This window comes from Alternaria arbusti (assembly GCF_024043155.1).
Source record: "Alternaria arbusti strain BMP 1465 chromosome Unknown scaffold_16, whole genome shotgun sequence".
NCBI classification, from domain to species: Eukaryota; Fungi; Ascomycota; class Dothideomycetes; order Pleosporales; family Pleosporaceae; genus Alternaria; species Alternaria arbusti.
The window spans coordinates 432,649-459,367 of NW_026249956.1; the positions used below are offsets into that span (position 1 = coordinate 432,649).

General features: G+C 52.4%; 7 protein-coding genes across 7 annotated transcripts; 2 read left to right on the plus strand and 5 right to left on the minus strand.

The window, feature by feature from the left end:
- Positions 1 to 1,836: 1,836 nt before the first annotated feature.
- Positions 1,837 to 3,114, minus strand: J4E86_009280 (uncharacterized protein; the record flags this gene model as incomplete). Its single annotated transcript, XM_051449786.1, has 1 exon — positions 1,837 to 3,114. One exon carries the CDS (start codon positions 3,112 to 3,114, stop codon positions 1,837 to 1,839), a length of 1,278 nt encoding a protein of 425 aa, XP_051299123.1.
- Positions 3,115 to 7,492: 4,378 nt separating this feature from the next.
- Positions 7,493 to 12,556, minus strand: J4E86_009281 (uncharacterized protein; the record flags this gene model as incomplete). The annotated part of the gene is made up of 3 exons (XM_051449787.1): positions 7,493 to 10,513; positions 10,971 to 12,457; positions 12,505 to 12,556. The coding sequence occupies 3 exons, from the start codon at positions 12,554 to 12,556 to the stop codon at positions 7,493 to 7,495; spliced, it is 4,560 nt and encodes a 1,519-aa protein (XP_051299124.1).
- A 610-nt stretch (positions 12,557 to 13,166) lies between these two features.
- On the plus strand, positions 13,167 to 16,782 carry J4E86_009282 (uncharacterized protein; the record flags this gene model as incomplete). The annotated part of the gene is made up of 2 exons (XM_051449788.1): positions 13,167 to 13,610; positions 13,660 to 16,782. The coding sequence occupies 2 exons, from the start codon at positions 13,167 to 13,169 to the stop codon at positions 16,780 to 16,782; spliced, it is 3,567 nt and encodes a 1,188-aa protein (XP_051299125.1).
- A 390-nt stretch (positions 16,783 to 17,172) lies between these two features.
- J4E86_009283 (uncharacterized protein) lies at positions 17,173 to 18,839 on the minus strand (the record flags this gene model as incomplete). The annotated part of the gene is made up of 3 exons (XM_051449789.1): positions 17,173 to 17,797; positions 18,240 to 18,300; positions 18,806 to 18,839. The coding sequence occupies 3 exons, from the start codon at positions 18,837 to 18,839 to the stop codon at positions 17,173 to 17,175; spliced, it is 720 nt and encodes a 239-aa protein (XP_051299126.1).
- Positions 18,840 to 19,997: 1,158 nt separating this feature from the next.
- Positions 19,998 to 21,173, plus strand: J4E86_009284 (uncharacterized protein; the record flags this gene model as incomplete). Its single annotated transcript, XM_051449790.1, has 5 exons — positions 19,998 to 20,115; positions 20,180 to 20,217; positions 20,274 to 20,607; positions 20,660 to 20,794; positions 20,851 to 21,173. 5 exons carry the CDS (start codon positions 19,998 to 20,000, stop codon positions 21,171 to 21,173), a joined length of 948 nt encoding a protein of 315 aa, XP_051299127.1.
- Positions 21,174 to 22,197: 1,024 nt separating this feature from the next.
- On the minus strand, positions 22,198 to 23,706 carry J4E86_009285 (uncharacterized protein; the record flags this gene model as incomplete). Its single annotated transcript, XM_051449791.1, has 1 exon — positions 22,198 to 23,706. The coding sequence occupies one exon, from the start codon at positions 23,704 to 23,706 to the stop codon at positions 22,198 to 22,200; it is 1,509 nt and encodes a 502-aa protein (XP_051299128.1).
- A 776-nt stretch (positions 23,707 to 24,482) lies between these two features.
- On the minus strand, positions 24,483 to 26,660 carry J4E86_009286 (uncharacterized protein; the record flags this gene model as incomplete). The annotated part of the gene is made up of 3 exons (XM_051449792.1): positions 24,483 to 26,502; positions 26,551 to 26,590; positions 26,648 to 26,660. 3 exons carry the CDS (start codon positions 26,658 to 26,660, stop codon positions 24,483 to 24,485), a joined length of 2,073 nt encoding a protein of 690 aa, XP_051299129.1.
- Positions 26,661 to 26,719: the final 59 nt, after the last annotated feature.

Sequence of the window (26,719 nt, forward strand, 5' to 3'; positions counted from 1 at the left end):
AAGTCGGCTATAGGAATCGAGAGTGGTGTGGTGGAGGAGAGCAGCGGGCCTGGTCTGGCTGATTGGATCTGGGATACTCGACAAAAAGAGGCAGGCGCACTGGTGGATCCAGCCTATCCATCCACGAACCGCCCGGCTCGAAGCCCCCAAGCCTTCTGGAAGCTTTCGCGCCGTCACAGCCAAATGCTATACGAGCGCTCCGCTGCGTCAACGTCAGCCCTGCACCTGCGCTTGGCCTAGGGCGCGCTTTCATTTGCCTCCCAACGTGATCAAAGTGCCAACGTCGCCGCGCCCGCCCACTAGCTATCGCTGCGTGAAGTGCGAACCCAGAGAGCCAAGCTCACTCTGAAACGCTTCCCCAGGGGCGGCCCAGTTCCCGCCTGCGCTGCACTGATTACATACAGCACGCCCGCCCCAGCCAACTCAACCTGCTACTCGCTGTGCGCTGGCATCGCACGCCCGTCTCAATGGCTGCAGCATGCATCGCACGCCCCCCGCTGTTGCCACACAGCGTCGTCATCTGCCCGAGCAACCCCATCACGGCCCCATGCAGAAATATTCTGGAAACCGCAAGTGGCGACTCACTGACACGCCCTGCTGCTACTTGCCGATGCCTCGGGCACGCTATCCACGTAAGCAGCCTGGTCCGTGACCACCTCGCAGCCTTGCTCGCTCCATACACTGGATTCAGCAAGGAGCTGCCTTGACCCTGCCGAACAAACACACGATAAGGCCGTGAGGCTGCTGATCTAATTCTTGGTCAGCGGAATCCGGGGTCGTCGCCCACACGGCAGTGGCCTGCAAGTACATGACAAGTACTGACAAGCTCTGCCTGCACGACTCAGTCCGATCCCGGCGCAACTCTGATAGGCAGCTAACCTCCACAAATAGGACGGTTCTTTATAGGCTGCGGGCGTGCAGATGACTGCAAGCGGCGCCTTCGTCTGTGTTGGTACATCGCACGACCCTGCAAATACACGGCACGCATAGTACTACAAAGACCGTTCGCCATTGAGATCCACCAACGGCCCTTTAAGCCACAGACTACGGTCGACTATGTTTGAGATAGGAGAACCAACCCATTCAGCTGACATGCCACCAGGCGCCGGTTGCGCGTTGGACATGTTGACGTCCAATCGAACAATTCTGAGTCAGTTACATGTACCAAACACATGGTTCACTATCTCTGCCATGGCGCCGTCTATCTCGTCTACATCTTACACTGCACTCATACAGAGGTAAGGTGTGAATTGCGATCGCCACAGGTGCATCGTGAAGCTCCCAGCTTGCTTCCCACATAGGCTCACCAAATAGGAATCTACCTGGGCATGGCTTTCGTGGTGACTGCATGATGCCACGAGTATGTCCTTTTGCTCACTTATCACGTGGGTCAAGACCATATGTCTAGATAGCAATTCTCTCAGTACCGAAAGACGTCTTCAAATCCATGCCAACAGTCGGGCTGATACTCGGAACTCGCGGTTCTGTTAACTGACGGACTCTCTAATCTCCAGCTGCCGAATGTGAAGACGGTTAAAACCGTTTCGATCCTGGACGACCTTTTATCTTCGCATAGCAATCGACACACATTGCATTCGGAACGAATTTGGTGCCATTGTCACAGATAGGGAGGCGCAGTTATGTTGACCTCTCTGTTCGGGCCGCAGTTCGTCCGGCGTTCATGTGGGGAGCACTGGATTGCCGACATGTTCGGACTCCTGTGTGTCTTACCTCAGTGGGCACGTTTGGATGCTGAAAATACTGCAACGTCGGTCGGATCTGAAAATGAACTCGACTGGCTTCATCTATGAGGGATCATATTTCTCATTCAACACATTATATCGTGGCGGCGCTAACAACGTACTCATAATCCTTCCTCAACGGCACGATAACACCCTGATAGAACCTCTCCCTAAAGTCATCATTATCGAGACTAAACACCGAGGCCTCGAAATTGCAATGTATACACCTCTGCGTCGCATCCGCATAGTTCGGCAGTTCCCGCGTACGCAACCCCTCCGCCAACCGAATTGCTATGAGATAGTCGGTGAATGCTGTACGGCTACCTGTTGCGTCGTCGAGATCCTCCTTGGTTGTAAAGGTTTGCAGTGACTTACCGTACGAGATCTCTAGCAATGCGACGCCGAGAGCGAAGATGATGCTGTTCTTTATGATACGCATTCGTTGGCTGTGGGCCGGTGGTACTGCCGCGGCGGGGAAGTCTCGGGATATGTATGGTTGATCGGATAGTACGGATTGGCTCAGGATGCATATGTCGTTCAGGTCCCAAGTTTCTTCTAGCCACGGTGTGTTGTAGAGATGGTAGACAGCGGAGGCGAGTGTAAGAGCTAGAGTACACTTTTCCTTGATCTGGAAGCTCTGACTTTGCTTCTCAAGTAGCTGTTGCAGGCTCACGCGTTTGTCAGTGGTGCTAGCGTATGGTAGTCGGAGAGTGTGGATGTGGTGTCTTGCCAGCTTGCTACTCATGACTCCCATGCAATGTGGGCTTGGGCAGTGTTGCAGTGTTGCGCAAAGATCGACGATATCTGGAGCCTTTTGGAGGCATTTCCAGTGGTCGTGTATTTTTGTGTTCGAGTGGACGACGATGCTGGGAAGCAATGAGGTGTTGCTTGGGGTTGTTGGGTCAATTACATCGATAGCCTCAATTTCTACCGGTATCGGCTTCCAGGAATTGACATAGCTACCATGCGGTGATGCGAAGGTGAATACAAGCTTGAAGCTGGAAGGGCTGCCTGTTTCATCGTCTCTCTGTATGTCAAGCCGCAAATTTGCCTGGTGTGTACATTGGCATTTACATCTCGATGCCCACCGCGTGTTGAAAGCGTCGTATAGCTTCTCTGCCTGTTGTCGAAACTTCAGAAGATACTCGGTGTTGGCTTTGCGTCTTCTTTGAAGTCGTAGTGGCTCCAGCGCAATTGCTCCTGCAGTGAGGCTGGAGATGCGGCAGATGTCCTCTTCGATAGACGATAACAGTTGCTTATAGTGTTTCGTCTTGAGTCCTCCTTTGATCCGTATCCAAGGGTCGTTGAAGAATTTCTTCTGTGCCGCTGCATCAACATTTCCCGTTGGTGTAGTCCAAGGCGGCTGCGGCATCTTAGCGAGTGCTCCCATCTTTTCAGGATTTGCCCACCTGAAAGTTCTCGCATAGCTGCAACTTCCGCGCGAAGAGGTTGATTTTCTTGTTTAACTGCTTCACTGAAGACCTGAACGGTAGATAGTTGCTTCCTAATCGATTGCGCAGAGCGTCGTTGAGGTCAGGATCCTCCCATGACGAGCTGTCATGGTCTTCGAGTAGCTGACATACTTGAGCATCTGAAAGAGCTAATGGACCCAGAAGCTCTTCACATGAGTTCCTGTATATGCAAGCGTTTGTTACAAAAGAAGCATGAAGACACTCAAATGCTTCCTCGTACTTTTGCATACTTTTGATTGTTGAAAGCTGTAATGCGTTAGCCATGATCTGCTTACTTCTCGCGTCTGATGTCATACTCCTTCAGCATAGTGCTCCAGAGCCACTATCACCAATGGCAGCGATCCCAAAACTACCCCAGCTATTTCGAACCCAGACATAGTTGGGAAGTTGCGATGGCGCTAGTGGGGTGAGCTGGCTGGTCCGGTGGAAAGACGGAAAGATAGTGAATGTTGTGGATCGACACTGGGTAAGGCAACAATGTCATTAAATGGCGGATGCGTCATATCGGTTGATGAAGCTGCGCAGAGAAGGCTGCAATGAAGGGGCGGGCACGACGACCTCAGGATACTCAGCCTTGCGACTAGGCTCGAAGAGCTCTAGTCCCGAGGTCGTCAGCTGAACCACGTGGTGTCACGAACAACCTCGCGATCCTGGCGTCTCAGCCTTCTAATGGTGTCATCAACTTCAATTCTCATTTTGATCGGAGAGATGTCACTATGCGAAGATGCATGAATCTATCGCCCAAATCCACACTCATTGTGTCTCCATCTTCATTGCCTTTATCGGCGCACTCAGCTCTTCTTATCGCTGGGACGATCGAAATGCGACGCAAGATGCATTTGATAAGTACAGGCTTTGGGCTGGAAACGTGGGCGCCATGCACAGCGGTACTAGGTACGAGTCGTCTCTAGACTATAGGCTGAGAGAGTCTTCCTTCTACAAACATCAGGTATCCCGCTTTCATCCCAAGTCTACACATGTAGACTTACACAAGGCTTAGGTAGTGAGGTTGATGCAGGATCTGCGTAGCTGTGTAAGACACTTTGCCCCTTCCCACTGTCACTCGTCATAGTCAATCCTATCATGGACTAGGAACAATGGCTGATCGAACGCTCACGCATTAGCTGAACAAAGGTACCACATTTGCATTGTATGTGAATAAAAGAGATTGCTGATGGAAGCGTTGCTCAGCATCGAAAGCCGCTCGGATCGACAACGTGGCGGCTCACGAACGCATAATCGAGAAATCCGAGCCTTCAGACACGGACGAAGATGAATCCGACTCGTCTGGTTCCCCATGGGAGGTCTCCTCCGACTCCGAAGTGGAGTATCCAAGCAAAGGGAAGCTGCCTCGACAGAAGCCAAATCGACCAGTCCCCGAACCAGTGAAGCCGACGCTAGTGGACCCTATCAGTTTCATCATTGACTGTCTTTGGAGGCTACCCATTCGCAGCCCTGCCCCTATCGATCGCATGAACAAGAAGTATATGGCTGAAACGACTGCCTACTTGCCCTTTGATATCATGTATGTTAGGGATAAGTTCCCCGACCTTAACGAGACCGTTACTACTCGTTTAGCGAAGATGATATCGAGAAGAAGGCAACTGATAAAGTACCGCAAAGACCACACTGACTCCTTGAAGGAGAAAGAAGTGATAGTGATTGACACCCCTCATTCTAAGCATGGTCATCTATCCAGACCTACTGAAGGGGATATAGCTAGCGAGTCGGCACCCAGCTCCAAGGGCCCAAGTCAACGTACAGAACTTACAAAAGCGACAACACTGAAGATAAACGCTCCGTTGGTATCAATATCGCCAGCGATCGGACTGTACACACCTTCAGTGTCCGACTTTGCGTCCTCCACTGCATCCGAGCAAACCGCAAATGCGATTACAATCAGACTTCCGAATCGACCCAGGTCCAATGAAGGCCGACTTTTGGACAATTTTATATGTCCATACTGCTCCACTGCTCAGATTATCACGTCAGAGCGCAGATGGAAGTGAGTAAACTCAAGCACTTACCGTCGATTACTTGGCTTACACGCGCGCCCAAGGAAGCATGTCCTCTCCGACCTCCAGCCGTACATCTGTACTTACTCAGACTGCCAACTACACGAGTACTTCTTCGATAACCTTGATGACTGGTTTCTTCATGAATCCCGGACCCATCGTGTGGAATGGTTCTGTAACACAGAGTCTCATCAGTCTTTTGCCGACATAAAGGACTTCCTGGATCATATGCATACAATCCATTCTGAGCCTCTTGATGAGACACAGCTTCTTAATTTGCACCGTGGATTCCAGCGTCCATCCAATGCGCATTCGGGGACGTGCACATTGTGTGGTCAGCATGCAAGTAGATTGAAGTCTCATCTCGCACTACATCTTGAGCAACTCGCACTATTCGCCATACCCCAAACGGACTTTATGGCCACTTTGGAAGAGAACGATACATTTTCAAACGCCGCACGGCAAGGTGTACCGGCACTGTCCAGCGAAGGCTCAACCAGGGTAGCTTCGGATCCTTCAAATCATGAATCTATATCGGAAGCGTCAGTCAGTAGGACTGGTAGTTTCAGTCGGAGAATGCGTCTTTTGCGAGCCGCAGAGAACGATCAGTACACCCAGCAGGACAAGACACCGGCATTGGGTTCGAGCGAAGGTATCCAAGAAGAAGTAGATACTTCATGGGATCAGATCACGCCAAAGTTCAAAGATGCCCGGTCGGCAATGTATAGTGAACAAGAGGCGGACAGCTCGAAGAGCGAGCTAATGACCCCAAATGTGGCTATCGGCGAGGAACCGATGAGTGAAAGAGACTCAAAGGCTGTAGGTTGGGATCGCAGTGGGGCAATCGACCTAGGGCGACCGAGCGACAGACCATGGGCGCGGCGAGACACTAACCCGGTTGGGGCACCCGGACCATCAGATTATACATCATATCTGTCGACTCCGCAGACTTCAGACCCAGAGGCTATGTTCAAGGAACCCACTATCCCATCCCCGAAACCTCCCTCCATGCGAAAGCCTCCTATGTCTCTTGCAGAACGAACTGGCCGTATCACTGCAAAGCTCTTCTCACCTTTCCGTAGAGAGTCCCACACGTATCCAGAGATACCAGGAGAACCGCTTCGAAAACGTGAGTTGGACCGGGGACGCTCGCACTATTCGCGAGCCTCTTTTGAGAGCCAGTTCGCAGAAAACACTAGTCCTGACAGACCATCAAACCCCAATCAACCCTTTGGATCACACGACCATGTGCCATTATCTGGAGCGCCGATGTACCCGGATGCATTCTCCTGTCCGAATTCCGCGGCAAGTACAGCGGGTTCAGCCCGCGATCGAAATCTCGCATTGAGTATCGCGCGTACAAACTCTGGAGCTTCTGTCACGCCCATTGATCTTCCACTTTATTATGCACCAAGTATAAGGAGTACAGGCGCTCAAACTTCTATTCAGTCCGACCAGTCCAACCAGCGGCCACGCATGAATCCAGACAGCCGCCCTACGGAAGTTGTGAACACTAAAGAAAGGCGATCATGGCGACAGAGACTCTCGAAAGCCATTGGAAGTCGAAACAAACCCTCTCCAGCCAAGCCTGCTGTTCCTCAATTGCCATACAATCCGACGGTGTCGGATTTTGAATCACGGTCAGCTCTTGGAGAAGAGAACCCAGCCCCGTCAGTCTGGGGCTCATCGGAGGGTAGTGAGAATCCGTCAAACGACAATCCTGCCATTGGATCCTCATGGAGAGAAACGCTCGGGTTGGATGCAAACAGGCAATTGGTAGCTGGCCATAGCGGGTTGCTCTTTTGTCACGAGTGTCACAAAGAATGGCATAGAGATGAAAACGGCCTCACATGTCCAAATTGTGGCTCGGATTTCACAGAACTTGTGGAGCAAGCAGGAGCTGACGCGTTGGATTAAGGACTGGTGAGGGCTTGAGATGCTTTGGCTGTACTCAAGTGCCATACCGGAAGCAACATGAGACATTACTGCGTTTAATCAAGGGTCGCAAAGAGAAGGGTTGGAAAGAAGTAGGCGCGTAGCGAGACCATGTTGTTACTGATTGTCTTTTCGTTCACTGCTACGAAGCGCTTGTCGCCCAGTGTTCTAATTATTCTCAGATCGCTCTACATCAGCATATATCAATGACTTCAGAGTAGAAGTGAGATCTATGAGCCGCTTCAGACAGCACCCACACATATGCAGCGATCGATGAATTGTAAATGTTACAATATTGTACAAGGCAGCTCCGCAGCTACATCCACATCTACGCCCCACCCTGCAGCGAGACCACATCCCTACATCTCCCACAAACCTCCTCCTTCTCCTCCTTGACAAAGCGCCAACACCTCGGACACTTCTCCCCACTAGGCGGATGCACGAGCACCTTCGCCTTCCCCAACACTCCCGCGTCGCTCGAAAGCGCTTCCTCCTCCCACCACAACGACTTCTTCTTCATCGTATCCGGATCCTCCGCCATGAAAACGTTGTTCGCAAAACATGAGACAGTCGGTGTCCAAAGGTTGACTTCGCTGATGACGAAGAGGCCAGCCAATTGAGTCTCGAGATCTGTTGGCGTGAGAATCGTAGGATGCATGCACTTGGAGAACTCGGAGTAGAAGTTTTCGGCGTTGGTGGCTTCTGGTAGGTAAACCGTCGCTGCGCTCTCGAGACTTGAACCGATCTTCTTCTCGGCACGGAGGCGCTCTTGTGCGATCTTGATGGCTGCGCCCAGCGTGCTAGTTGTCTCGCTCATGGCCTCCAGACTAGCAGATTCAGACGCCGCGAGCGCGGGAAGAGGCGACCAGACCGCGCGTGCAGGATGGGCACTCTTCTCCTTGAGCTCAGCAGGAACGTGATCCCATACTTCTTCAACAAGCAACGGACAGACTGGAGCGAGCATCTGCAACAGCTCATAGAAAATGAGACCCAAAACGCGCTGAAGTGTCTCGCAGTCCTTGGTGTCACCAGTGTACACGCGATCTTTGAGTGTTTCGAAGTAGAAAGCGCTCAGATCCATGGAAATGTACTTGTTGATCGCGTTGACGCCTTTGAAGAACTCGTATCTGCCAAAGTGATTGTGTACTTCTGCGCTGACCTGTACCAGTCGGTGAACGGCGAGGCGGTCAGTAAGTTCGCTGAACTCGGCGATGGTGGGTGTAAGCTCGTTAAGAGAGGTGAAGGGTGGTGGGCACGATGGAAGCGAGAAGATGCCTAGCAGCCATTTGAAGGTGACGCGGTATTTGTGGAGAGCTTGGTTTACGGACATTAGGACGGGCTGCCCGATTGTGACATCGCGTGTATAGTCGCTGCTTGCGGCCCAGAGGCGGAGTGCATCGGCGCCCATGGCATCGTATGTCGGTGCGTGCTTAGCTGCCGGGTCTTGCTTGACGCCTTTTTGTTTCTTCCGCTTTACGGGTGGGAGAAGTTCGCCGGACATAATCTGCGATGGAGAGATGACGTTGCCGAGAGATTTGCTCATCTTGCGGCCGTCGGAGTCGAGCGTGAAGCCATGGGTGATCAGAGTCTTGTATGGTGCTTTGACGGTCTCTGTAGAGTAAGGCTGGGTTGCGACGTGGGTAAGGAGTGATGACTGGAACCAGCCGCGGTGTTGGTCAGTGCCTTCAAGGTATACATCGGCAACAGGCTTGTCTTTTCGCTGCGAAAGGAGCTTCCAACTGGTGCCACTATCGAACCAGACGTCCATAGTATCTCTACCGCGTACGTATGTTCCGGTAAGATGCTTCGGCTTCCAAGCTGGATCGTCCTGCGAGTCCGTCCACCAGGCGTTGATGCCACGTTCTTTGATTACCTCGATGATATGGTCGATAGTTTCAGAGTCCATGGTCGCTTTCAGTGTGTCGCCCTCGACCTTGTACAGGGCGGGGATAGGGACACCCCAAGCACGCTGTCGCGAGATACACCATTGGCTACGTCCCTGAATGAAGCTTTCTAGACGACTTCGACCTGTCTCAGGCATGAAGTTGACGTCGGCAATTGCTTTCATCGACGCGTCCTTGATACCTTCTACGTTGGCGAACCACTGTTCAGTAGCGCGCGTGATGACAGGTTCCTTCGTTCTCCAGTCGATGGGATATTTGTGGCGGTAGTTTTGCTTGCCCCGAAGCATGTCCAGCGTCTGGAGATAGTTGCATACAGCATTGCTACCCGACTTCTTGGTATCAGCGACAGGTAGACCTTCCAGAAGCTCGGGCTGTTCAGGAAACGCGTCCTTGGTGAAGGCGCCAGCATCGTCTATGGGGGCGAAAGCTGGAACGTCGAGAGCCATGCAGACGTTATAGTCGTCCATACCATGTCCAGGAGCGAGATGGACCAGTCCAGTACCTGAGGAGTCGGTGACGAAGTCGGCATGGATTATCGGCTGAAGCCCATTTGCCTTTTGGAACGGATTCTCGTACTGAACTTGACCGGCAAGATCTGCACCACGCACGTCTGCAATGACTACTTCGAGCTTCCGCTCAAGAATTTTCTCGTACTCCGCCACTCGTGAAGCTGCGACCAGGATCAGCTCACCATCCTTCTCAGCATCCTTGACTACGCAGTAGTGCATGTCCTTGTGAACTGCGATCGCCTTGTTTGCGGGCAGAGTCCAAGGTGTGGTCGTCCAGATGGCTACGCTAACTTCACGGTCTACCTCCTTCAAAGCCCCGTTCTTCAAAGCCTCCGAAATATGTACTGGGTATCGCACAAAAGCAGCTAAGCTCTTGTGACCCTCATCGTACTCCAACTCGGCTTCCGCGAGCGCTGTTCTCGAACTCGGGCTCCAGTAGACGGGCTTGAACTGCCTGTAAATCAAGCCCTTCTCAAACATGCTCTTGAACACTTCCAGCTGCCTGATCTCAAAGCCTCGCTCCATCGTCTGATATGCGTTGTCCCAGTCACCCATGACAGCCCATTCCTTGAAGCCGCGCTTCTGTTCTTCAATCGTCCGAGTCGCCAGTTCGCGCGCAGCGTCACGCACGCTTACTGGGTCGGCTTGCGCCGCATCCTTCTTTTGCGCCTGGAGAGCCTTGATCTCAATGGGTAGACCATGGCAGTCCCAGCCAGGTATATATGACACCTTCTTCCCTTGCCCGACCTCGTGCCTGCAGATGATGTCCTTGGTGATCTTATTCAAGGCATGCCCAATGTGCAATGGACCATTGGCGTATGGCGGTCCATCATGCAAAGTGAAGGTCTCTTTTGGCGCATTGCCTTCCGCCTCGCCATTCTGTCCATTCAACCGCTTCTCCAGGTGTCCATAACGTAAAACGCGTCCGGGGCTCGCCTGCCACGAATACAGGTCATCGGTGCATCGTCGCAGGTAGGTTGGGTTCGTTGACGCTAACGGTCGCGGCGGAAAACTAGATTTAGGCAGTCGGAGGGTGTTTGACCATGATGCGCGGAGGATGCGTGTTGGGGTTAGCATAATAGCATCATGGGCGGGCGAATCGGCGGGGAAGTGTTAGAGTTCCAATATTTTTGGATCCATAGATGGGCTCGGTGATGGTTCGGCCGACATCGGCGATGACGCGGAGATAGCGTCGGGTCATTGATGCTCTGCTAAGTATTAACACCGCTGTCGAAATGATAAAACTCAGGGAACAATGTATGTGATGAGTTGCTACATTTAGCTCTATAGTACTGGAAACCCTCACCATATGTGCACGGCCACAACGCCTTCCATACCTGTAGGCACCAGCAGCGACACTCATATCGTATCAATACACGGTCAACGAGCTCACAGCTCCGTTCTTCAGCACTTCAAACACCATGCCCGGAAACCCAAATAGCTCAACATTGCCAACATCCGCCGCGCCCTCCATCAATACACTACCAGCATTCGCAAACTTGCTCTTCTTCCCCGAACTCTCTTCCCATCCTCCAAGAAGTTCGCAGCTACTACCAGGGCTGTCGCCCCAGCCTCTGTTTAGGGCCATGCCGCGTTGCTGTAACCTCTCCTGCTCTTCATTGTCGTAGTATGGCTTGAAGACTTCCTTCAGCCTACCGGAAATGTCTCCAAAGCCCATCTCCGAACTAAGGGGATCGCGGTACATGGCTGAGGGTACGTGCTCGAGTGTCCATCTGCTTCGCCTGTGCCGGTTAAACTGGTACGAACCAGGCACGTTACCGTGAAATATGATCTTGATTGCAGTGAGGTGGTTTAGGGGTTGCGCGCTGAGCTCTCCCTGCGCATGTAGTTCCGACTCGTGTCTCTCCGCAGTAGGAGAAGGTGGGGAGATCTGCGTAGGTTGCGAGATGAGAATGTCAAAGCCATGGTGATAGTAGTTGTAGAAGTGCTCAGCCGCTGCGACTTCTCGCTCCTGAGCTTCCAGTGCGGCCTCATCATCATCTTCCCAAGCATCTTCGTCGTCGCTTCTGACGACCGAGCCGTGGTCTGAGTCATCGTCTGGAGTGAGACCACCAGGCGAGAGATCTGACGCGTCGCTCGTCCTCCGATCCTTGTGTATTGATAGGCGATGATCGTTCTTGCGGTAGATGGAGTCTGGGGCACCAAGCTCCATTATCAAATCCTGAGGCGTTGTCTCGCTCAGAATGATCCAGAATGGAGGACTCGAGCGCCGGACGAGCTCTATCCTACCCTCTCCGTGTACCTTGACCGTCTCGATCTCGTCTGGGCCACCATCTTTTGCTTTGCCTAGGGCCAAGGATCTCGGATTCGGCGGTATTGCAGTGAACAGTGTTGCACGGGCTTTTTGCCACGACTCGCCGTTGAAGACCGCCATGGATGTTGCAGACCCAGTAGCTGATGAGGACAGAAGCGAGATGAAGTCCTTCTTTGGAGAGTAGGCGGAGTGCTGAACTGGGAAGTTGAACGCTATCCCTGGATACGATAGATTGTATGTGCCGCTCGCGTTTGGCTCTTCGGATTTCGGGGGTATGTACTCTCCACCATATGTCGGTCCCAGTAACTTGTCGTAGACATGTCGAAACCTGGGGCCTGACACGCCGCCCGAGAAGCCTCCTTCACCAGGCTTGTACACGTCGATGTCCTTGTATACCAACTTGGCCTTTGCGAAATCGAGCACTTCGATGAGACGCAGGCGCTGGTCGGGGCCGTCGAACTGTAGCCGCAGACCGTTGTCAGGGAGGACGACTTGTACGGGTGATGATATGGGTCGTAGTTCGTCGTGGTAGAGTTGGAAGCGTGGGAAAGCCTTGACTTCGGCTTTGATCGTTGTCAAGACCTCGTGGAGTGAACAACCGAGGGCTGTGTCTCAGTCAGCTTGGTAACTGGGAACGATGGTCGAAACGGACTCATGAAGCCTACACTGCGCCCAGGCTGTAGCTGCATGATGCCGTCTTCCATGGTGAGTATATGATAAGTGTATGAGTGGAGTAAGTTGTTGCAGTGTGTCTGTCAGTCGATGTGCTGCCTAGCTCGTGGATAGCAGGGAGCTCATAGGCGCGTGCAGTGTCCACGAGGACAAAGCGCCGGGTCTATCCGTGCAGCCCCAAACACAAGAACAAAGATCAAGGAAGCCAATGTAAATCGATACAATAGTTGACGTTGTGGCAACGTTTTAATGAATGAAGTACAAACCGCAACACGATCGCGGTGAGTGAGGGGTGGCGGGGCAGACGCGCAGGCAGGTAGTTGGTTGACTAGGAGCTGCAAGGTTTTGCACAGGATGAAGCTAATGATATATCATTTGGATGTATTGCATCGATTCAGTGATCAGGGCATGAAGACCTGATGTATGCGGAGATATGGATGGAGATGTGCATGCATGCCCAGGTGCATTGACGTAGCGCGCCGTGTTCGCGATGGCTGATAGCATGTGGTCTGTGCTCCTGAGCTAAGCAGGATCCCTGCATGAACGTGTTTACTGACTGTTTACCTTGGTGCAGGTTCCGCAACACCAGACGCATGTCACCCTAACCCGCATATCCGCCTTCACCACCCCCCGAACGTCGCCATGTCTGGACTCCCGCGGCCAGGACCGCCGGTCAAGCGGAATACCACGAGCATGCGACCCCCCACGACGCGCCCGCCCCATCTGGCGCGTGGCCGTTCAGCGACACCCGCCATGGACGGCCGCTCATCGAGAGCAGAATCAGTAGCTTCCTCGGCGCGAGCTCCACGGTCATCGCCCCTGAAGCGCAAAATAGACTTCGAGAGCGAGGGAGGAGAAGAGACAAACATCAACGTGGTCGTCCGGTGTAGAGGGCGCAATGACCGCGAAGTGCGCGAGAACAGCGGCGTCGTGGTGTCGACCAACGGAATCAGGGGCACAGCTGTAGACCTGTCCATGGGCCCAAGTGCGCTGAGCAACAAGACATATCAGTTCGACAAGGTCTTTTCTCCCGCAGCCGACCAGGCCATGATGTACGACGAAGTTGTGGCGCCTATTCTGGACGAAGTGAGTTGGAACGGAAGAGAACCATCTTCTTCTGCTAATAACCATCTAGGTTGTCGATGGCTTTAACTGCACAATCTTCGCATACGGTCAGACCGGCACAGGAAAGACCTACACCATGACTGGTGACATCTCCAACGTCCTCCCTCTGCCAGACGCCGCCGGTATCATACCACGCGTCTTGTACGCGCTCTTCCAACGCCTCGAGACTGACGAGATCGAAAACTCGGTCAAATGCTCTTTCATCGAACTTTACAACGAAGAACTCCGCGATTTGCTTTCACCAGACGATGCGACCAAGCTCAAGATCTACGATGACAACAGCAAGAAGGGATCCACCACCACGATGGTCCAGGGTATGGAGGAGTGCCATCTCAAGACTGCTGCCGAGGGTATCACAATGCTGCGCAACGGCAGCCACAAGCGACAAGTAGCTGCGACCAAGTGCAACGACCTCAGTTCGCGAAGTCATACCGTCTTCACCATTACCGTCTACATTAAGCGAACAACAGAAGACGGCCAGGAATACCTGAGCGCCGGAAAGCTCAACCTCGTCGATCTTGCGGGTAGTGAGAACATCCAGCGCAGTGGTGCTGAAAACAAGCGCGCAGCAGAGGCTGGTCTTATCAACAAGAGTTTGCTAACACTGGGTCGCGTTATTAACGCACTCGTCGAACGCAGCTCACATATCCCGTACCGAGAGTCAAAACTCACCCGCCTACTGCAAGACTCGTTGGGCGGTCGAACAAAGACGTGCATCATTGCGACCTTGTCGCCAGCGAAGAGCAACCTCGAAGAGACGATATCCACCCTCGACTACGCATTCCGCGCGAAGAACATCCGCAACAAGCCGCAAATGAACCAAGCCATCAACAAGAAGACCCTGCTCAAGGAGTACACAGCCGAAATCGAGAAGCTAAAGAGCGAATTAATAGCGACCCGGCAGCGCAACGGTGTCTATCTTACACAGGAGAATTACGAGGAGATCACAACAGTCAGCGAATCGAGACGAATCCTTAGCGAGGAACAACGCGACCGCCTTGAGACCATGGAGGTCAACCTGCGCAACAAGGTGGAGGATCTGTTCAAACTCACGACAAATTTCCAGACCTTGAAGAAAGACAACGAACAAACTCAGCTAGCTTTGGAAGGCACCAAGGGCATCCTAGAAAAGACTGAGATTGTTTTGGAGCACACGCGCCAAAACCTTACCGAAGAGGCGGAACTGCGAAAGGCGCATCAGAAGACTGAGCAAGAGCTCGCAGAGGTTGGGAAAGAGATGATTTCTACACTCGGCAAGACCACATCAGCAATCGACGGTTTACGGTCGAAGATTCGACGGAAATCAGAACTCCAATCGCAGAACCGACGGAATTGGAATTCCTCCCAAACCCAGGTTGTCGATACTACCCGTATGGTCGAGGACCGGATAGAGGAGCTTCAGCAACAACAGGAACAGCTGATGAACGCGATTTCGGAACGTATGCAAGCTTTTGTCAGGGATGAGCTTGAGCAGCTTGGCGCCTCGCAGTCCTTCTTACAGGAGAAGATGGAGGCATACCAAACTTCCGAACAAGAGGTCAACGGACAGACGGCTCAAGCGCGCGACCACATGAATGAAGTTCTGGAGGAGATCAGAACTCTTCGAGAGGACGTCAAGACGAAGATCGGCGCAGGCCTCGATGAGCTCTCAGCAGCGGCGGAGACAATTTCTGCGAACATCATCACAGAACTCGACGCCTTCCACACGCAAGTCCACGCGTCCTATGCGGGGCTAGGCCGCGACTTCAAGACCACTTTTGACGATCTAGTCAAGGATCTGAACGACCAGCAAATCGAGAACGAGCGACTACACCAACAGGTCGTGGAGGCCAACGCGGCCTTGGTCGAGGCGAACAAGACATCTCAGGGCCAACTCGAGAAGGTCGTGAACGAGGAGAAACAGAAGTCGGCCGAAGACCGCCAACAACTGCTCTCACAGCTTACCGCCATCATCAACGCAAACGCCGACGCGCAAGAAAAGAGGTTAGACGAGAAGCTCTCGGCTGTACGAGAGGAAATGAATGCTGCCAACGCCGCATTCGAGACGAAGCAAGATGCTTATGCTGATGGCGTTATTGCATGGTCAGATAAGTCTAGAGACATCCTGGCGGGTGTGTCCAAGTCAAGAGATGCCGTCAAGACCAAGATCAAGTCAGACTTTGCAGCCGCGACCCAGCATTCCACTTCGATCAAGGACACGACCACATCGGTCCACGAGAGCACTGTCAAGACTGTTGAGGCCCAGATGGCACACCTGGACACTCAGCTCCAATCCTTGGATGACATCGTAGCCCGCATCCGCGAACAGAACAACACCCACCACACCGCCCATACAGCATCGCTGGCTGCTTTGTCGTCAACAGTGGCAGCCTCATACTCTAGCATCGGTGATCATCTATCCACTTCATTCGATCGCGTTCAGTCTCTTGAATCGGACATGTCAGCACAAGCAAACACACTGAAAGACACCTTACCAGCGCTTGCTGCAGATGCGGATATTCGTGCACCACTGCACGAGCTTCGCGAGGTCGTCGGGTCCCAGAACCTGATCGAATACAACCCCACTGGCGAAACACCCCAGCGCGTCTCCTACACCATCCCCTCCACCCTCCCACGCACCGAAGCACACGAGAACATACTTTCCCGTCTTCGAGACCGCCCCGCACCCGTCGACACCACCACACGCAGCCCTTCGAAGCAACCCATCTTCGACGACGCCACAGGAACGCTCAACCTCTCCTCGCCAACCGACATATTCGCCGACACAAGCAAGAAGCCCATTTTCTCGCACTCCATCAGTGCGCACGCCCACACCATCTCGCACCTCCCCACAGGCAACCCTTCTTCCCTGCGGGAGCTAGATGTTAACGTGGTGGCGCAGGAAGCTCATACTCAGCCACTTCCCCATCTCGCATCCCAGTCTTCTTGCGATTCGCTGAACGGCGGCCCTCCGAATAAGAAGGCGCGAACCAATGGCGATGATACAAGTAAGCTTCCGATGAAGAAGATGACGAGGAAGACGGTTGGCGTTGCTGGCGACCGTGGTGATAGGGAGAATATTACGAATTTCGGTAATAGCGTTGGTCCGGGTCTTGCGGCTGGGCGGAAGTTGAGGAGTCACGGGAGTGGGTAGATGGTGGGAACGTGGTGCTGTATAGTTATGGCGTTTTACCCCCAAGTTGGGCCTTTTTGCATAGTCATGGCGTATGATGTGGGCAGCGGTAGATCTGTCTTGTCTACTTGTTTTTCTTCTTCTGCTGGCGTTTGGACACTGGGTTCAAAAGGCTGGGCATACATAGTCGTAATGACATTGCGAACTTCTTACCTTCATCACGGTTCCTTGTCACCCCGCAACATTTTGACCGAATCTTTGAATCCGCGCGGGTAAAAACACTCCAGCCCTGTTCGTGACACAGTTACTATGCCGTGTGCTCACTTTCTGCCCTAATCACTTTGTTTTGCGCTTGAGTTTGAGTTTTTCAATATCTAGGTATACAAATTCTCCTATCAACATCCATATACCTTACAAGGCCAGCCAGACAGCTAGAGATACACTCGCGAAAGCTCCCATTATCGCCCGAGAAGACGAGAATCCATGCACAGCAGCGCCCAGTTCCGAATGCAACCAGCACTTGCGGTCTGACCTCTGGTCGACTGAGGCAAGATTGAAACTATTGAGGGGGTAAGGTGTATTGCCACAATCACCCTCATCAGCACTCCAACAGCTGTACCCAAACCAGTTCAGTAAGTTTTGGTCATCGTTAGGATCGAGTTCAGAGCAGTCCTCCCCTCCGTAGACGGTAGCCATCATATTTGAGAGATGGCCCTCCTTCCATATGTCGTCATACGCCTGCACTACATGGTGGCGGTATAGGACCCGAGAGTAATTTGCTGATCTGTCGTACTTGTCGTCGTTGAGAAGCGTCCAGTAAATACCCGCTTGTTCGTTACCAAACCTGCCAGAACCGAGGTTCCGTGTCTGGTTCACAAAGCCTTGCGTGGCGTTTCCTCCAAAGAGGTCTCCAAGACTGAAACAGTGCGGGACGATGGGAATACTACTCGTAGTGAAGGTCAAGGCGTCGCGGGAGTCGTAGTAGTTGCATGTGTCGTCGTGGCCATCTTTGAAGAAACGGAGCGTCAGGTTCTGACTATCGAACGGTTAGTTGACTTGTGCCGATACATGGGGAGGGCACAAACTTATATGGGCTTAGCTCTTGCCCATCTGCGTTCTGGGATGCTTGTGCATGTGCGTAGAAGGGAGAAGAAAGCAAGGCTAGAAACGCCGATCTGTTGATGACTTGGAAGAGCTGCATTGGAAATGTTGAAGCAAAAGGTTTAGGGAGAGTCTCGAAAACAGCAAGAATTATCAAGTCTGGATGCGGTTCTGAACGAGTCCGATCTCAGTAGATGCGAGCGTGGGGGGCGGCTAGGGTGTTTGTACTCCATCTCCAGACATCGCTGCATAATAAGGCCATCCGCTTCTTGCCAAGAGTAAGGCATACTCATGGGACATTTCGTCATGTGTCACACTGCGGCTTATTGCATGTAAGGGCTCAGACCATCTCACCGGCTAATCGGTTGGAACGGAACGTTTCCTTGTCGCTTCCAGTGTCTGAAGCTGTCGCTGGTCGCGTAGATTCGTCGGTTGCAGCTGCTCTTAGCACTGTCGTCATTCGTCCTCTCTTAAAACCCGACTCATGTACGCCCCAAATGACATCGCTGGGTCATAACAACGCACATATTCTTCCTTAGCGTTGCGACGTTGAGGCGGGGTTGGGTGGCACGGTCGTCCCGATCATTGTCTGATTTTGGTAGTGGTGTTTACCAAGACCCCGGACGGGGTGCCTCGGGGCGCCTTATGTAGACCCCACAACCACCACGTGCCTGCTTCGATTAGTCACGGCGGCAGCTAACCTTAACCACCATAAGCAACAACACTTTGATCCAACGTCCGCGGTGTATTCCGGGGTGATCTTCTGCAGGGCGTTTTGTGTAGGGATCTCGCTTCAACCATACGCCTTGTCATTCGTCGATAAGTTTCGGGCGTAAGCCGTATTGCCGGTCGAGCCTCACGAACTCATAGTAAAGAACGAATCTCATGTAGAGATTGGCGAGAACATGACGTCTTGACACATAGTTATGCTGGATAAACGTACGAGGGATAAGCATGTACGCCCGGAAGACAAGCATTTATGCGGTGCTTAAGTTGGAGTCATCCATTCAAGGTTGGTGTGTGAAAGTATCTATGTAATGCTCTGACACAATGGGTTTCCAACAAGTCCGCCTCAGAAGGCTTTCCATACACGCTTCAGCCACTTCCATAGCAGTTGTACACAACAGTTCCTGTCACCAGTGGTGTTCCAGTGCAGTACCCCTTGCAGATCTGATCGACTCTATCCCCTTCCTGTTCAGTCAAGTAGCAGTCTTGTTCACATTCAGCGCCTAAACGTAGGGCGTCAGCTCGTTTTACCTAAAGGACTGAAGCCGGCGGTTGCTATTACATACCACCCTCGTATGGGCCGCCGTTGCTGTCGGCAACATCGCCGTTGACGCAGGAAGGTACATCGTTTTGTCGTTTGACCGAAAGTGCGAGAGAGCTCGTAAGCAGAGTACTGATCAGGGCAAGTGAGAGCTTCATGGTGGCTTGTCTCGAAAGAAGAAGTGGAGCTGGTAGAGAAAGGTGTTGCTGAGCATTGAGTCGGTAGGCGAGGTGGATTATAACTGTCCCGCGGACTTGGCAATTCGGCCTCTATCACATCTTAGTTGCTTTCCATCGGCGCTTCCGGGGATATGACAAGGCGTACCGGTGTCGCTTTTTCCTACTTTCGTCGTTAGTCCCCGGTTTTCTAGGAATCCTTCAGCTCCCAGGCAGACTACTGTTCTAACCGGTAAGACGACATCACTCGAAATTACCATTCGGGAAGGTCTTGATATTTGTGGTCATCAGTGTCTTAAAAGGATCAGATACCCAGGAGGCTACGACAAATCAGAGGTCGGCCATATCATCGGCAGCATACCTACTGTTCGTACAGGCTGACAAAGTGGACGAGCCGAAACTCCACTTCGCGTGGATAAAGTATTGGCAACAGTTGGGGGCTGAACACATGTTGTCAACGAAGTCTTGATTTGCTGTTCGGTTTGAGACATGTTACGATGGCATGCCGAAGTCCCGGAGCAATGTCACCATGGCTTCATAGTGTCATGGATCGCAACAAGCACTGCTCAAGCCGAAGAAATATAAAAAGTCTTCCTGTGAATCAAGCAGTCATCACACAAACCGGACTTCTCACTCTCAGTGAAACGGTTTTGAATAACTATCAGATAATCAGCTTTCCCGCAAGTTCCAACATGGCTGCTTCAGTTCTCACAGCTATTGGGCTCGTAGCTGACGCATTGACTACGGTTGGGTTTTTCGAAGCCAACGTCCCAGGGAAAGCAGCAGAGGGTGCAACTGTCAGGATCAAAGGTACAGCATTACAAGAGAACTAATATCTTCATGATCTTTACTGACACACTCTTTACTCCTGCAGCCGGTCTACCCGACCTTGGTAACGACGGAGACAGTCTTGTGAGTGCCATTTCCTAGGATGGACAACATAAAATCCGCTGCTAACAAGAGGTTAGTCTGGCTCGATCAACAAGGTCTATTCCTTCTCCCAGGTAAACGGATATCAGGGCCAAGCTGATGGCTGTGATATCGGTTCTGGTGGAATTTGCGACCGCACCATTGACGCGGGGGTTGGGGGCCAACGAGCCAAATACGTCAGCATCTCGAACAACGATGACGCGACATGTATTGCCTGGATCACCGTGACGCAGTTCGACGGCACTTTCGGTGGTGCATGGACTGGCGATATTGGATCAGTCTGTGGCCAATCCTGGTACGAGAGCGTCGAGGTAGCGGGACGCCTAGACGACGGTGGCGACTACGTCCCCAGGTGCACTTGGATCGATGCAGGTAAATTGCGGCCATGGCACACATGTGATACCTACACTGACTTCGTATCTAGACCATACCAACGATATTGCGGCTGCTTCTCTGAAGTTCGATACCTCCGCGTACGGTGAAAACGTCAACGACACCGCGAGCAGCAACGCAGGATGTACATACACGATCTTTGGACCAGACAGTGGCCCTATCGCTGGTCAGTCATCCCCTTATACCTACCGCGCAGGGACTTTCTCTAACACTCGTGTTCAGACCAACCTGGCGCCAAGCGTAGTGTCTCTGAGCGCCCCCAGTGGATGACCGAGGCACTTGTCGTGTCCAACATTGCAAGCCACTCAGCGAAGGGACTTTGTGAATCTGCCACGTCTTGGGGACTGGACTTTGTTGACGCACATGGAAACTTCTGCGATATGGGCTCTAAGACTCTCACGCCGCTCTGCTCCTCGCAGGATGTTGATGGGTGTGTAGATGTGGACGAAGACGAGAGCGCTGTCGTGAAGCGCATGAGCGTCGCGAAGCGCACTACCAGCGTCAAGCACAAGTCGTACAAGAAGATTGCCAAGTGGGGATTTTAGATGACGGCCTCTTGAGTAACCTTGTGAGAGGAGGTTTACGTACATTTGCGGAGTTTACACTCAATTGCGCTCATTACCAATGACATTTGACTTTTACAATCTATCCCACAAACCTCGCAAGTGACGAGGTCATGTTTTGCCGTCCATGACTTCTTCTTGCACGACTTGCATGACTCTGCGATAGTAACAACGACGTTAATTGTCGCGCAGAAGACATGTGGCTGTATCGTAGCATGTGCTGCCGGGTCGCAGTTTCCAAGGTTGAGTCCCGAGGTCGTCTTGCGTATAATCGTCTGAGTAGCCAAAGTAAACGCAGCCACTCGTCATGAGCGTGAACTAGGATGCCAAACGTCCATCATGCGGACGAATGCTCTCGGAAATTCTCGATGTCGAGACAAAAGAAGAGGATTCCGGGAACTAGAAATTTAGAGTTGTTCCCCTTCCGCCTGCCGCTGCTTCCGTGCAGGGACCCGTTGCGCTAGCCTCTCGCAGTGGCCACCCGTCGCCTCACGAACTCGAGAAGCATCGGAGGATCGGGAATGAGGCTGGCAGCGGGCAATATTGGGCACAGCCTGGGTGTCGACGAAACCTTAAATTGTTACGCGTATCGTACCCACTATGGCTTCCACGAAGAACCTTGAAAGCCTCTATCGCCAATGTCACAATTTGCGTACCCAGGTGCAAGTACCTTGGCTGTCAACTGCCGAAACAAAGCAATACTTCTGTGAACACCACTTCTTTGGAACGATGCCCAAGGCAATGCGTGTTTATTTCTTGAAAAAGAAAAGTGGAAGTGGAAGTGACGTAGACTAAATTAAATTTAGTATCTAGTTATGCGGTTTTCTCTTTCAAGATTCATCACTCGCTTGACGACATCTCTCGCACATGCAGGTATCATCAGCAGATCACGAAGCCGTATCTCTAACGTTGGTTAAGCTCGTTATAAACTCGCCAGATGTGAATTCCGTATCTTCCCAAATCCTAAAACATAGAAATAACACCATCATCATGCATTCATCCTCAATCAACTATCAAAAAACTCCGCCTCCTTATCCATCAAAGCATTAAGCTCATGCTCCTTCAAGCCCACCAAATCCATCTTAAAATGCCAATTATGCCACCCGATTTGACGCTCATACCTCGCAATATACCCCTTGACCAACTCCCTCCAAGACTCCTTGCCCAAATCCGCTAATCGTTCATCCTTCATATCCACAACCTCCGTCTTCCCCGGCGGAGACCCCTCCACAAACTTCACCCTCTCCACACCCCCAAACGCCTCCCTCATAACCCTAACCACCATAGCAACATCCGCCTTCGGAATCCCCTCAACATCAATAACAAGTTCGCGTAAATGCAATTCCTTGGCAAGAGCTCTCAACTGACAGCGCCAAAACAGCGGTAACCCAGTCCCGCCATTCGGCTGCGGCGGCTCTAGAAACTCGAAAATCGCATCGGAGGCTAACCAGCGCACGCAATGAAGCAAAGCATTCTTCCCGAAATGGAAGGCCAAGCGTTTAATGTGGGGACGACAAGTCGGGCCGCATTGCCAGAGGAAGTTTGTCGTTCCGCTGAGGCCGAAATGGAAGGTCGTGCTGCGCATTATGTATGGTCGCATAGTATCGTGAATGCCGCGTGAGATGCGTAGTAGGGTTGATAAACTGATGGCTCTTTCGGATGCTCTGGCACAGTTCCTGCGCGCGTCGTTGGTGAGGTCGTAGTCCCGGGTAAGTCCGGCGGCGGTCATGAGGATCATTTCTTGGAGTTCGGTGGGTAGGCGTTGAAATTGGTTGAAGAGTGGCTGGATGGGTACTGTGTCTCGTTTTGAGGGTGGTGGGCCAAGTGCTTGGGAGCGGACGCGGAAGACGTAGTCGGCTGTGTTGGCGACGCAGTGGCTACTCCGGCCTGGCAAGCGGGCAGCGAGGTGTCGGAAGTAGAGTCTGTTGAAGTAGTCGCGTGCTGAGAGCCATCCTGAGCCGAAGCGGATGACGAGGTTGTAGTAGCTGTTCGAAGAGCCGGATATGGCTTCTGGTGACGGCCATGCCTCCTCTTTCTTGTCCTCCGCGAGCTTCATCTCGCTGCTGAGTAAAGCCATGCTCCTACTCTTGATATCCCGTCCCAATTCTCTTGTCTTGCCGTTTACGCTGTCCTTTTGCGGTCCAAAAAGCTTAATAGCAACCGTCTTCCTATAGTCCGTAAAACTCGAATCTGTCAAAATACAAGTTACACTTCTACCCAATTCGAGGTTTTCGTTGTATTCAGGCTCAGAAGGTAGTAGGCTGAGTTTTCCTTGAAAGAAATTACTCGATTCGTGGCTCAAGTGCCATCGTTTCAGATGTTCCAAGAACGATTTTCGCCGCTGCTCGTGAAACGAGAGTTTGCTTGATGGGCTACGTGGAGATTTAGTTGTCTGCGAGGTAAGAGGAGGTTTAGGGGTCTTGAAATCGGCCGAGGTTGTCAGCGTGGACGGTGTTGGCTCCGTCGTCGGTGTTTTTGGGACACTAGTGTCGCAGGTGATGCTTCCGCGAGTCATAGTTTTGGTAAGTGAACCGTGACGAATAACCACCTTGACGTCAATTGGGCGGTATGTTGATCTGGTGAGCTGCTGTAGGAGTAGTGAAAGAAACTGTGTCAGATATCTGGTGATAGTTCCAGGTTTGGTTCAAGCTAGTTTGTCGTGTAACGTATTCCCGCCGGTTCCCGTTTTGCGATGTAACAGGGTCTTGATTAGAACGAAGCGCACGTTCAACCACGTAATTTTACAAATGTTTGCTTTTTCTGGTAAAGAGTTCCCTGATAGATACAGGACGCAGGATTGAGATTACGTCGGTTGAGCTGCCTGGCTTCTGGTTTCTGGAAAGGCAAGAGCGCCGGTACTGGCAACAATGGCTCGGACAAAGGTTTGGTAGAACTGTCAGATGAGAGCAAACCGGCAGGCTGGGGAGTTAAGGCCGTAGCCCATGGACCCTGTGATGCGCACAGGCAAGTTCCAGCACGCCAATATCATTTAGGTGATGCACCTTTGCGTAACCGTGCATGAAAGCGGGCGCGTCTTGGCATATGCAGACTAGTCGCTTGACCGATGTTAGACGACACGCGACTACCCCAGGTGTCCTTGCCAAATAACACCCGTTCGTATATGAGAAATCATGATCAGCTTTTCAGATGCTGTTGTGCGTCCGCAGACATTAGGAGATTGAAGGGGTGCAGAATATGAGAATGGTAAATATCATATCGAAGGTGGCGATAATGCCGGGTATCTTTCCGAAAGTACACACAAGAAACTTCATCCAGCTATTCGCTGTGCAATCAGGCTCTTCCCTCTAAAAAGCCTGCAGCTCTTTCCAAGAGCCCGTTAAAGCCCTTTACATTGGCCAGAAGGCCGCCACTTCGAGAAGTGACGTCATTGCCGACCATTTGGAGCAGCATAGGAAGGGGGATGTTGGGGCCTTCCTCTTCCCTCCCTTCTTTGCATGCCTTTTTTCGACCGTTCTTTATTGCAGCCTCAATCTCGAACATGTCATCACTGAGGGTATTTCTAGCATCTACCTCGGCCTTCTCGGCGTTGTATCGTGCTTGCACATCGTCCGTTTCGATAGCAATCTCTTGCCTGCTGTCCTGGAGACTGAGAATTTCCCTACGAAGCTCAGCATTGTCGCGTTTGAACAATTTGATCTTCTTGAAGTTGGTGCTCAAGAGATCATTCGCGTCCTGCAAGTCGAGCAACTTCTCGTTGAGGCTCTCCTTAAAAGAGAGTGAGAGGTTGATCTCGCTTCGAAACTCTTTGCGACGGGTGGAGTCTTGTGAGGCTTGTAGCTTTTCGGCCATACGGCTCAAGCGGTGGTTGATGGTTTCTTCTAAGATGGTACGCGTGGTGTCTGCGACTGTGATGCCTCGGACGGCAGAGCCCTTGATGCGCATGACAGAGATTGTATGCTTGGGCCCCATGAATTTCTGACGCTTGCGAGGCGGTTTCTCTGACGTAGGTTTGGCGCGTTGTGTCTGCTTGGGAGACGGGTTACTCGTTCTGGGTCGTGGAGTGAGTTCTGCCTCTTCGGGCTCCGGCTCTTCGTACACGTCCGACTCTTCATCCACACTGGAAATTTCGACAGCGTCCTGATTCCGTGGTGTAGGTTTGGGGGAGTGTATAGATGCTTGTTCATGGTCAGGGGAGACATCATCAAGAACCTCGTCCACTTCTTCCGGTGTTGGCTCCTCGCTGTTTGTAACTTCTGGCTCGCGTACAGCTGGCGCTGCTTGAGGTTCGCGTTCCTGGACTGCGACTTCTTTTCTGGGTCTGCCGCGCTTGGCAGGCTTCGTCGCCGTGGTTGCGGGGACCTCAACCTCCTTGGGTTCCTCCACTACCCGGCGCGGTCTTCCTCGTTTGGCTGGCTGCGGCGGAGTGGCTTGCTCTTCAGACTGTTGCTCTCTCAATCGTTGTGGTGTCGCACCATTCGCTACCGGCGTTTGCTGGATTGGTGTCGGTTGGCCGAGTGAGGAGAGCTCGTCTGCGTCCATTTCAACATCTTCTTCTGCGGTTCGCTGCGGCCGTGGTTCGCTCCCAACCACCCGCGGTGTAGATCCATTGAGCTGTGGTGATAGCTCATCTTCGCTCTCTTCGTCCACTGAAGCTGCGGCTGGTGTCTCGAGAATAGCGCCGAGTTGTGAAGCGGAAGAAGTTCTGGGTTGCCCGTTTGGAAGCACGCTGGGTGTAGCCGGGCCAGGATCCGTAGAACGCGATCGCCGTAGTGTCGACCGCCGCGATACAGCTGACCCTTGCTCAACACCCTCGGTGGCAGGCGTCTTTTGTCGGGCACTTACAGGGGTTGCGCGTATTTGTGACGATGCTTGTGGAGGCGTTCGTTTGATGACGGTAGACTTGGCGAAGACCGTCTCGCGTGCAGTACTGGCGCTCTCCTCTAATATGGATAGCTCATCTGGTACATTGTCTTGTTCTTCACGTATGGGTAGAACCGTCCCAATGACCCTCCTACTTTGTTCGATAGAGCGCACGGCGTCCTCACGGTCAGGGCTTAGCTCATCCTCTGCCGCGTCGTCTGCGCCTGGTTGCGCATTTGGTGAGCCCCGCTTCCTCTTGCCCAACTGAGGGGTTACCGTGTTTTCTTTTGGTGTAGCTTTCCGCTTGGATGCAGTACTACGCTGAATCGACGCGCTTCTCTGCCGTTGTGCCGAGCCATTTGCGCTCCTGGGTGTCTTCTGGGCTGGTGTTCGTCGCGGTGATTGCTGGGATGGGAGAGAGGGTTGTTTGGTCGGTTGCGAACTGAGAGCGCCGAAGTTGAAGCCGAAAGACGCCTGCACAGATGAAGGCCTGTCGTAGTCAGCGTTTGCATGTCTCAGGAGTTCTCGAGTGTCTTACCCAGCACCGCGCACGCGCTGTTGTCGATGTTCGCGGCGATCTAGAGACGTGTGAGTATGAAATTCGGATTATGAATCCTTGAACAGAACGAACATACCGACTGGCGCCATAACAATGTGTGTCGTAACAATTCCCCGAGTTGATGTCGTCGCCGTCGCGTAATCGAGTC